The 12,596-nt window shown below is 37.5% G+C and overlaps 1 protein-coding gene across 3 annotated transcripts in view; it reads right to left on the reverse strand.

The window, feature by feature from the left end:
• Nucleotides 1-221: 221 nt before the first annotated feature.
• EDNRA (endothelin receptor type A) overlaps nt 222-12,596 on the reverse strand; it is a 51,096-nt gene continuing 38,721 nt past the window's right edge. For all 3 annotated transcript variants that reach the window (XM_072121658.1, XM_072121664.1, XM_072121650.1), the window contains 5 exons: nt 9,002-9,200; nt 5,497-5,649; nt 2,745-2,878; nt 2,089-2,197; nt 222-1,072 (listed from right to left, as the gene is read on the reverse strand). In XM_072121658.1, the coding sequence (XP_071977759.1) occupies nt 935-1,072; nt 2,089-2,197; nt 2,745-2,878; nt 5,497-5,649; nt 9,002-9,200 (733 nt within the window). In that variant the 3' untranslated portion in view covers nt 222-934. The remainder of the gene's footprint in view (nt 1,073-2,088; nt 2,198-2,744; nt 2,879-5,496; nt 5,650-9,001; nt 9,201-12,596) is intronic.

The following is a 12,596-nucleotide window of genomic DNA, read 5'->3' on the forward strand; positions in this document are numbered from 1 at the left end:
TTTTAGACCTAATGTCTAGATGAGTTTTTAACTTGTGAATATTCAGATTCATTTAATGTTTCTCTTTAATGTGCCATGTTTCATGCGCATAGAAATACCACTATTTATACTTGGTAGTAAGGCTTTATACAATGAAGTGCAACAAAATGTGTGATGTCCCTATTATGTTACTACCCTGAAAAAAATGTATACACAATTATAACACATGCTATAATACAATATTTCACAATCCTCTATAATTTCAGATTAAAAAATATATTTTTCAAGATACAATGTTAAATAAAAATTGTATATACAAAGTAATTATAGTTATATTTATACATAATAACAATAGAAATACTGTTGGTTGATTCACCCTCTTAGGCCTTGTGGTTTGGTGTTGTAAGGAGCCATAACAGGGTACCCAAAAAGGTGCACAGAACCTTTACTGTACCTCCATATGCCTCATGAGACACACTTTTTTTTTGTCCAAGTTGGATTCTGTATGGAGGGAACAGAACATAAATGTGGTATACTGCATGTATATGTACATAGCTTCATACATAAGTCATACCACAGAGCACTGTATAGGGGAGAAATCATGTATGGCTATGTAGAACGCAGGTTATATGGAACTTGATGCGCATTCTGGATTTCCATAGGTGGAACATAGTAGAAGTTACTGTATGAACTGTAACAGTGTGTTAAGAATGTCTTCATGTCAGTCTTACTACAGCCATGCTCTTACACGTATATGATTTCTTTCTGGTCCATATATAGGTCAATATTGGCCCCACCTTTAAACAACCCAAGAAATAAATGCAAAGACTGTATTACAGTCAATAAAATCCATTTTTCTTGTAGCTCTGATTCAACAGTGCTCCAGTTAGTCCTTGAAACCGAATGGCAAATTTTTGATAATTTTCCCTGATGCCATTGAAGATGGAGGATGTTTTTAGTTCATGCTGTCCTTATGGATGCTCCTGTCAGTAATGTAGTAATTTTGTTCATGATTCTTCCATTGAATACTAGTTGCATTCATAGGCGATGTACTTGTGATAGGCTTTGATTGGCAACAGCAACACAGACATGACTAGAATGAAATGAAATATATACAAGTTAGTGAATACACTGCGAATAGCCAACCATACTAGTTTGGCATAGGATGACTACTAAAAGACTATTAATATGAACACTTCAACAGAACAACAATGTTCTGTAAAACTATAGAAAATCTATAGTTCAAGGTGACATTTGTGTATTTGCTCGCTACCATCTTCCTTAGCAACTCCCACTTTTATGGATACTGTACAGTAGTTCCTGTTTCGTTTAATAAGTCATAAGACCTAAATATAGACTGACTGACTATCCTTTTACTTTAAAATGTGGGTACATTTTAGGGGGAGATTTACTATATCTTCTCCACTAGTTTTCTACATCGGAAGTCATATATTAAGCCCCTTTTCAGCAATTTTGTCAGAATTCCACCCCACATACCACCCGGGGCATGTTGGGGGGAGGGGGAGCGGGGCGGGAAAGGGAGTGTGGCATGAACTCTCCAGCGCATTGTATTTTTTTATAGTCTTTGCCAAACAGGCAAAGTCCAACAGGTCTAACCTGGAAGAGTCTACTGAATCTACCATGAGGCCGGAGCCTCCTAGTAGATCTGGACGGCGGAGTAATGGCAGGTTAAATTTAAAGATTGGCAATAGAAAGGCAATTTTAATGAATTCCTCCTAATGAGAAAGACTAATTGAACATATAGCAATTGTTGTTATTTTAACACATTTGCTATGCCTACAAATTCGTCTTCTTCAGAAAGTTTAGATATGATGACTAGAGAGGAAAGCAGCTGATTTTGATACAGCGTTTGAACCTTCTCCAGCAAACCTGCTGAACTTAAATTTGCAATGTTTAGCAGACTGGTAGCTTGGAGTGTCTTCACCTTAAAACTCTCTTTGTTATTTGTCTTGGCCAAATGTTCTACTAATCCAGTTTGTATTGGTCCACTTAGTATGTCTAGATAAGAATCCTTTTTTCAGATATATCTTTAGATAAAGTCAAAATACATTTGTGAAGATACATAATAAGTCTCACAGACATTCTTACCTGGAAACAGTTTTTAAACTTCTTGCTGACAAAGTAGAGCGCAATTGGGTTTATACATGAGTTGAGGGCCGCCAAGTTAATACTTATGAAATCCATCACCAACAGAAAACTAGACATGAAAAGAATATGAACACATTAACGTCTTGTGTATCTTATTTCTATATGCAGAACTACAAAACTGTTATCTGGACCTCTCTGTAAATTGAGACCGACATTGATGGAAACCATGCACAGCAGTTCTCTGAGCCTGGAATAAGCTACATCATCCTATAAAATATCCTATCTCTGTCTGATATTTCCAGCTGCAAACTATCACATGACAAGGTTCCATAAACTCAATTTAATAAAGCGAAACTTAATCTTGGGGCAACAGTAAAAAGTCATGGGAGTGGTCCTATTGATGATTGACTTCTACCTTTGTATGAATAGTCATCTAATCATAGGGTGTTCCTTTGAGTGATTAACAACTGCCACTCATAAGTAATTGTCATCTAACTTTGTATACACAGTCACCCAGTCATGGGATTGGTCCTATGAGTGATCGACATTCCTCGATATAGGACTGTTCTAAAACGAATCACATTATAAATTAGATTTAACTTCAATAATATTTGCTAATAATATGATGATAAGCAGGCATTGAATCTGTATATTACCTGAGAAGTTCACAACGTGTAGGATCCAATTCATTGTATATCGTTTTCTTTATGATTCTGCTGAGATGCAGCGGGAACCAGCAAAGAGCAAATATCACAACCAAGCAGAAAACAGTCTTGGCAACCTCACGCCGCTGTGGGAATAAAATATCACATAGAATCAATGTGTGAACTGTAGCCTTATAAAGATTCTTTACTGTAGCAGGATATTTCTCTATGGCTTTGTGGATTTCATTGGGTTATTTTCATTGATCTCTTCTGGTCTTCTGAGCAACAGAAATATTAAAGCGGTAACAAAAGTGAGCTTGATATTGTTATAACCATATATTTTGTGATTTCTAGCACAATTTCTCAGAAGAATAGTAATTCACTTTATTTATTTCTGCTCAAGCCTTAGCAAATATAACAGCTTGAGAACGCACTGTGCCATGAACTTTGGCTTTGGTAAGTGCGGCCCAACTCTGACTTGCCTAACAGGTCTGAGGCTAATTGTGAAACTTTGATCAAAGATTCATATGTAAATCATGAATTGAACTGTCCAGTGTCCAGTACCAGAAGGGTGCCCAATAGACCCCAGTGTGATCTTTACGGGTCCATCGGTGCCCATCTTTATAAACACCAGCTGATTTAAATTTTTTTACTGTTCTGCTCCGACAGCAGAAAAGGACAATGGAAAAGGGGAGCACAGATATGAACATAGCCTTAGTTGGCAGAATACAAGTAAAAACAGTATAGTCATCCTTACCTTTAAACTATGATCTCTGGAAGTGACAAAGTTGAAAAATACCACTCCCTGCTTGCAGGTATTGGCTTGCTTGATTTTTTTTTTTAACTCAGGGTCTCTTAACTGTAACTCTCTCGCTTTCCAGAGTGCCTAGCTTACAGGGGTTTTTTTTTCCATAGAAATTGGTTAATTTTATAGTTTATCCTCTTTAGGTCTGTTGATGTGAGTCTTATAGGTAAGTTGTGCATGGGGTATAGTAATTTCAGTAGCATGTTCATTTTTAATAAGCTACATATTCCTTCAAGGGATAAAGACAGGTCAATCCATCTCCTCATTTCTTCCTGCACTGTTCCAACTTTTTTTTGGTGCACCATTAACATAGGGTGTGCGACACAATTCTGTCACACACTGCATGATAAATATGGCACACGGCCAGACTGGGCACCAGAACGCCCAAATCCTTGCAGAATTTTGTGTTGCGTCGGGAATAGTGCAGTTGCGGACACTTCTTAAATACCTGTGCAAGCATTTTGCACTAAAAAGAATGTTCAACAAATCTGGTCCTATAAGACTGGTGCATTTTCTGATAGTATTATATCACAAATCTCCACCTCTAACATGTGGTTCTCTTGATACAGAATGGTAGTCCAATCTTGACACGCACCCTTTTCTTTAACCCCATAGCGCAATAAGACGTACCCTTACGTCTTACTGCACATGGGGGAGTATGAAGAGAGCTCACGGGCTGAGCCCTCTTCATACTCACCGGGCATTTGCTTCATAATGAAGCAAACGCCCGTCGCTAACACCCGCGATCGGTGCTTGCACCGATCGCGGGTGTTAACCCTTCGATCGCCGCCGGCAAAGTTGCCGGCGGCATTAAAGAGCCGGCGGCGTGTGGGCGCCGCCATCTTGGCTCCGATCGTCACTCCCCGTGACGTCACCGGGGAGCGGCGATCCGTTGCCATGACAGCCTGGGATCACACAAAGATCCGAGGCTGTCATGATCGAGGCTATCTATTACAATGTGCGATCTGCACATTGTAATAGATGGTATGCAAAATCCCCATATACTGCCATACTGTAGTATGGCAGTATATGGTAGGATCAATCAGACAACCTAGGGTTAAAGTACCCTAGGGAGTCTGAAAAATAGTAAAAAAAATAAATAAAAAAAAGTAAAAAAAAAAAAATTATATTAAAAAAACATAAAAATTCAAATCACCCCCCTTTCCCTAGAACTGATATAAATATAAATAAACCGTAAAAATCATAAACACATTAGGTATCGCCGCGTCCGAAAATGCCCGATCTATCAAAATATAATAACCGTTTTTCACTGCGTTTAACCCCGTAGCAGAAAATAGCGCCCGAAGTCGCAAATGGCATTTTTTTGCCATTTTGAAAAATAGAAAAAATTCTATAAAAAGTGATCAAAAGGTCGCACAGTCCTAAAAATAGAAGCATTGAAAACGTCATCAGAAGTCACAAAAAATGACACCACTCACAGCTCCATACACTAAAGTATGAAAAAGTTATTAGCGCAAGAACACGGCAAAATGAAGAATTTTTTTTCTGTACAGGAGGTTTTAATTTTTGTAAATGTATGAAAACATTATAAAACCTATACAAATTTGGTATCCTCATGATCGTATTGACCCAATGAATGAAATAGACCTGTCATTTGGGGCGCACAGTGAAAGCTGTAAAAACCAAGCCCACAAGAAATGGCGCAAATGTGTTTTTTCATCATTTTCACTGCATTTAGAATTTTTTTCCCGCTTCCCAGTACACGGCATGGAATATTTAATACCATCACTACGAAGTGCAATTTGTTACGCAGAAAATAAGCCATCACATAGCTCTGTACACGGAAAAATTAAAAAGTTATAGATTTTTGAAGGTGGGGAGTGAAAAATAAAAACGCAAAAACGAAAAAGGCCCGGTCCTTAAGGGGTTAATGTTGTCGTCTTAGACGTCATAATGCCAATAATCTATCATCTCCCATAAAATATAATGTCATTTTACCTGTTTGAGATGCTCACTCAAGGCTATCCTCAGACTTCCTTTCCTTTGGTGCAACATCTCACATGTCATTAGTGTGTAGAATACTCCTGTACATGCCAGGGGTACACAGAAGTAAAAGCCAAACAGCCACCAGTCCTTTGCATCCTTGTAAAACTAGAAGACAGAAAATAATGAAGGTGTTACTATATCATTTATTGTATACTACTAGTATATCCATATTTATACTGCGCTTCATGCATTTTTGTTTTATGAAATCCTCTGTACAATAACCTTTTTTTGTTTTAACCATTAAAGGCTATTGAGAAATTGAGCCGTAAAAACACCTCTAACATATGCAGTAAGAATCCAACACAACATAAAGCTGTACATACATCTCACAAATTGCATTTAGTGTAAACAGTACCTAACAATAAATGTTTTGAATCCTTTACATCCATTTGTTATGGGACAGCGTAATAGTTTTAGAAATCGTTTTGAGTTGCCGATCTGAAAGGTATCATCTTTCTTTCCTTTTTCTTTTTCGCTAGTTTGTAAGGGCAAGAGTTTGGTTGGACAGCCTGTGATGTAATGGGGGCTAAATAATAATTTAGCTTTTTGGTATTTTTAAATTAGCTCATGATTGTTTATGCATTTTTATACATCTTTCATTATGTCTGTAGTTTTATGGTTGTATTTGTTTTATGTGTGTTGTTGTTTTTATTTTATGTATGGGTTACCCTTTTACTGTCTCCTACCCATCTGTTTAACATTATGTGATGTTAAATTTCCCTTTGGGGATTCATAAATTATCTTATCTTATCTTCTGCCCCAGTGTTAGCATTTTGCTTTAAATATCTTCATTTCTTTTCTAATTAACTTTTTGCATGCCTTATTTTCTTACATTTGTCATCATGTGCAACAACAATAATACATTTTTGGTTCATGGGATGACCAACTGGAAGTATATATTGGGATCAGGTTCCAGCTGATGTTTCAGAGGTCAAAGATCATTGCATGCTTAGTTCATTTAGGGCAGATTTATGTAATAAGGTGGTTCTTTGGCAAGAAAATGATTGGTGATAATAGTACATGAAGACAACAAGTGTTTCCTAAAGTATACTACTCATGAATCTTATGAATGAATTTGTTTCATATGTCACACACATAAAATTATTTTTAAAAATAGGTTATGCTAATAAGAATTGTAATGTTGTATGTAATATGAAATTTAGAAATGTAATTTTTTTTTTTTTGCTAAAGGAATACATTTCTGTGGAGGGCCTGTGACTGATTAAATATGGGTACTGAACAGGGCGTCCCTCTCATCTTACATCAGGGCTTGACTGAGAAGAATAAAAGTGCTTTTGTTTTCCCCGCAGGTCCAGATGTTAACAATTTTCAACAGGAAGAGTGCATTTAAAGCAGGCTTCCTTGTGCACTACGATACTCCTGGAGGCCGAGCATGCTGATTTCAAAGGGAGATAAGCTCGGTACAACAACAGTTCTTGTTAAAGGAATATTCCATTGAATTTGATCAAAAACCCTTATGAACCTTCAAGCTTCTGCAGAGAAGATAACAAAATGCTTGACCATAATACATACTCTAATTATAATACCAGAAAAATGTTAACATCGTAGTGGCTCCTATAGCCCTTTATTCCATCTTACAGAGACCTAAGTTGCACAGCCGGGCTTCTAGCCTGAAACACGTGGGTGAGGGGATGATAAAGTCATCCTGATATTTGCCTGACTTTTTGAAAGTAAAATTTCACATAAAAGAGGGATTTCTAGAAAATACATTTCATACCCTACCCAAGGATACTAGTAGATCAATGGGGTAGAACCATGTGAGAGGTTCTCCTTAAAGAGGTGAGTGCCACAATTCTGTAAATGGGCGGGAACAACACAGCTCAACACCCAACTACCTTTGCTCTGCCTTCATCACATATACAGAAAATAAGCCCAGGTCAGATGAAAACAGTCACTATTATAATGATATATAATACAATACTAAATGAGTCAACAGTCAACAGGGATCCAGGCAGCAGGGGTAATAATGTATAATCATTTATGATTCATCTTTTACAATGGGTACTGCAGTACAGTAGAATGAGTTTTCAGCTTAGAATTTCAAAGAAATTTTTGTGAGTTACCACTTTTATTCATTCATGGTAATAACCATCATAATGAGTATAAACAGCCTTTCATGTTCCTAATACATCACAGCAAATTAGTATTCACAACGTGTGAAGTGTACTTTTCCATTTTAGCTTCTTAAGCCCATGCTTTAGATCATGCTTAAGCCCATTCTTATTAAAAAGAGACTTGAAAGGCCATTGTGCTAGTGATATCGTTAACCTCATTAATGCAGGCAGTGGGACATCTCTGGATACTTTAAAGGAAGTTCCTTGCATGTATTTTATACTGTACATAAATATGTATTGTATTGTCATTCTGTTTATATGTATTACTCGCTGTAATATTAAAAAAAAAATAGAAAAAAAGAGACTTTTTCTGGGAGTCTCTGTTGATCTATGTTCCCACGACAGAAGATCAGATCACACCAACATAATTGTTTGTTGCACTGACATAATACAGTGATTAGCCCAAGCGGCACTTGGATGATGATGACCACGGCGCACATAATACTGCTCTAGTTATTAGAGGTTAGATTCCAGAAGGAGCATTTTATGTTGCAAGATTAGGGATATCTATTGTTTTTAATTATTGTTAGTTACATTGTTACTTTTACTTTTTACTTAGCCTTAAATTTTAAACAGCCTAGAACCCCAACTGACAGTGAGATTTTTAGAAGACTCAGTATTTAGTTTTTTTAGATCATCTCTATCCTTTAACATATTAATCATTTGTAGAAATCAATGACAAACAATTAGATTTTAGGTCAAAATTGGAAAATGCTCAAATAAGCATAACTGTAAAGCTCGTTTGTAATCATCAAGATGCGTAAGGAACCATATTTTATGTAATTTTACATAAGGCACCTGGGACTAAAACATTCATAGTTTTTTTACTCTTTGACTTGGTGTCTCTGATTTAAAAAATGGCACATGTTGCTTGTATTGCTGTATTTCAAAAGTTAATATGAAGCGCATTTGACAGCTAATGGAGCCTCCCAGAAATTTGAATAACACAGTGGGGCAGATGTACCATTCAAATACGTAGGAGTTTTCTATATGGACATATACTCTGCTCCATTGCTACAGCGGTTGGTACATGTGATCATACAGCCACCAATCTAGCATCAATCTAGTATCTACCCCAATCTAATATCTAATTATTGAAGCTGGAATGCCCATTTCAGATAATATGCAAAGAAAAAAAAATTCGGAATAATATGAAGCCATATGTTAACTTTGGTCATTCTTGTACCTTCAGGCTCATAGCTAAATGCTTGGCCCCCAAGATGACAAATACTATAGGGAGCAATAACAAATGGTGAATCATGGTGAAAACATGATCCATAAGGAAACATATAATGAAAACATCATATTCTGTCCACACATACCTCCATAAATGGTGAAGTGGCTTCGAACATACAAACATGGAGCTGTTCTCCGCGGTAATTTGCTGATATCATGACAAATCCAATGGCTTCGGGAATTGCAAGGATAAATGACAGGACCCAGATGGAAACAATTTCAATTGCTGTGATAAGAGGGATTCCATTGCCTTGAACTCGACTCCAAGATGCAACCGCCCTATACCTAAATAAATAATGAACATAAATATATAGATAAATGTATGGTTTAAACATACACAACATGTGCTTATAGGGAGCTATTTATCAGGGCTTCTGTACCACATCCGCAAGTACTAGCACTTGCAGTTATTTTCCCCAATCCGCCACCTTCACCACAGGGTGCATGGGGGTGGGTACAGCCGATGGGGAGTGTGCTGGCGCTCCTGTCCCCCTGCTGCAACTGCCGAAAATTTGCTGACTGCGTTTATTTTTTTACGACAGGCATAGATGCTGCACAGGACCCCGCCGGATAAATCAAGAGGCCGAAGCCAGGATATGATAAATAACCCCTGTAGTGTCAGTATTTGTGAAGAACAACAACAAAAGTGTTTTAATACGTCCCATTTTATCATCCAAGAAGTTAAGGAGACCCCTCAATAAAAAGTTGAATTGATATCCTTTCCATAGTTTACAGCTACATAAGATGTTTGGTATAACCTTTGGTTGCAGAACACTGCTATCTCTCTTTTCTTTATTTTTGTAGATTGAGTGGCGACTCGTAGGGGGGCGGAATGTGGAGGAGCGGGGTTTATATTTTGGTAATGTAATGTGTTCATCTAATAAAACTTTATTTAGCTTCATCAGCCACGTTGTATTATTATTTTATAAAATAAATAAAGAGTTTACAAAAAACAACATTTAAAAATATGCTACTTATTTACTGATTGTAATGTACATCATGACTTTGTTATGTGGATCCAGAGCTGCATTTAAGGTTCTGTTTTCATTTTCCATGATGGGACCAGAAGCCACAAGCTGGTTGAGAAAATATCTAAACTTATTTTTTTCCACATCTCTCTGCTTTACTGCCAATTGTATGTATAAAGAGATTAAAATAATTCAATGAATAAAAATATCCGATCCTTTGTTCCAAGCAGTTTACATGGTTGGCCTCATCTCTAAAGTCCATTTAAGTAGAATTCATATGGTGAACTCCTGATCTCCCCTCATGAATGGCTCTAGGTTACAAGCTACAGGAAGTCCTGCTGCTCAGACACACCCACTTCCATCTCACAGCAGACAGCTCAGTCTGCTGCATCTTAATGGCTTCATCAGTCAAACCTCCTCCCGTCCCACAGCTCAATACTACTTATTTCCTCCCTCAGCCAAGTCCCATATCAATAAAGGCCAGTACTCGATCTCCTCTCCGTTGTTCAGAAGTGTCAGTAGATAAGATTTTATGATAAATCTTTCATCCTCTGTTTATCAGTATAACACAGGAGTAAGGACGCAATCTCCTTGGATTATCATTTAACAGAGTAGATATGCAATGTGATTAGAGAAAGGAGGGAGAGGAGAGCATTTGTGCATGTACGATATAGACAGACACCAGATAACATGTGAACAGTGTTAAGGAAAAACAGCCAAGTGCATCCTATTTTACTACAGGAATATTGCACCATATTTTTAATACATTTTTTTTCACAAATGTGTTCATAGCCTCTAAGGTTATTATTTTATCCAGACAGTTCCTGGAATAAGTATTTGGTTCTATAGGTTTATTCTACTGATTGTAAGTTTAGTTCTTTCCAAATTAATCTTTGGTCCCTGTGACAATTGGATTTTCTAAATTTTGGGTTGTCAACGGAACAAGGATTAACGATAAAGCTTAAGTACAGACACCTTTTGAATGCAGTAATACTATTGGAATATAGCACGTATGTGAAGAGAAATGGGGTCTCTAAATTCGAAAAGATTTGGGGCAAGTGGTTAGATACACCTGGTTTACCATCAAACTCCCTAATAAGAACTAGCTTAGAATATCAACTATCACTGGTAAAATAAGTAAAGATAGGTTTAGGTCTTCTTTAACATGTGAATAATTATATGAGACCTGAAGGGTCTTGAAGAGCTGTCTCGCAGGGGTGGGTGGGGGGAGTTGGGAAGGGAGGGAGGGAGTATGCTACTAATAATAAGCATATATGTTAAAACATACATTCTGTAAGAGAAAATGGATACAAATGTAATTATCTTGTAACGCTTTAATGAGAATAATTTGAGTTTGTATTATTGTACAAAGCAAGAGCTTATTGTAAAGATATGTACGTACTCCCCTCCAAGTTGTACTTGTTGGGTGTGTTGTTTTTTAAAAAATGTTCAATAAAAATATCTGATTTAAAAAAAAATAAAAAGTACAGACACCTTACAGTTGATCATTGCAACCTGGGAATAAAGTACAGTAAATTACCAGCATCCAGAAGTCTTCACCAAAAGCCACAGTGCCCAAAAAGTTCTGTCTGTAACTAGGGGCTTAAGTAATGTGTTCTTAAAGAGTAACCGTAAAGGGTTTTTCTGCACAAATCAATAGCTCTTGGGATGTAAAACAACATTGCCTATTGTTACTTAAATCCAGCAGATTACTTATCCCCCTCAGATTATCTGAGCACTGCAGGAGCTGCTTCCTCTGCCTGTGCTGACAAGCTCTCGAGTCTGTAGTATAAACAAATCTACAAACTGAACGGTTTCATGTGGGGGAGGGGCTGCTGCTCCCAGCTCACAGAGGAGGAAGTCATGTGACAGAGCACTCTCTGTGTATGAAGCAGAGCCTGATGTGTTCAGAACTGTGGATAGAGATGTCTCCTGCACAGAATAGTGAGGTACAAGATCTCTCCTGTTCCCTATCAGTCCCTCCATCCCAGTCTGTGATTCTACAGAACTTTCTCTGTATCTCTCTGCACCTCATGCTGCTCCCCTCCTCCACCTTTTACTCAGGACTTTGTGCTCTTTGCACATAAGCTATTAACCCTTAGTGTTCACACAGCACAGGCTATGTTTTCTGCTCCTCCATTTGATGGAAGCTGCCAGGCTGTCACCATATGCATTTTGTATGTGCACTGTGCAGTGTTAAGTGGATTTACTTGTGGGAAACTAAATGGATTTAATGCTTAATTACATTGAGAGAGAACACAAGGCATTATGGGATCTGTTGGCAAGCTAACTGGCCTCAGCCTGACGGCATAGGCAGACAGACATAAGTCTCTGCCCACTTCACCGCTGGTGAGAAAGATTTTTGCCAAACACTTTCAGAACAGAAAATGCCATAACTTTGGAAAGAAAAGGGCGAGCAGCACAAACTAGGCATTGCTCTGTTTGTTTTTAAGGGGGAATCACATATAATAATCTGGTAAAATAATTCTAACTTTACAGTTAAGCTTTAAGTTGGGAGCTGCCTGTACATTGAAACATTACCAAATAATAAAGTTGCAGTACCTTACTATTTTCTTTGCTTAACTTTTTTGTTCACATTTTGTAGCTGTATACATGCTGCTTTGCATTACTTGGTATTACTACAGATTATACCATTGGCTTTTGTCACGGTTACACCCGCGATCCTCGGTACGGATTGAGGGTGTACCCGTGC

This window comes from Engystomops pustulosus, chromosome 1, assembly GCF_040894005.1.
Source record: "Engystomops pustulosus chromosome 1, aEngPut4.maternal, whole genome shotgun sequence".
Classification (NCBI taxonomy): Eukaryota; Metazoa; Chordata; class Amphibia; order Anura; family Leptodactylidae; genus Engystomops; species Engystomops pustulosus.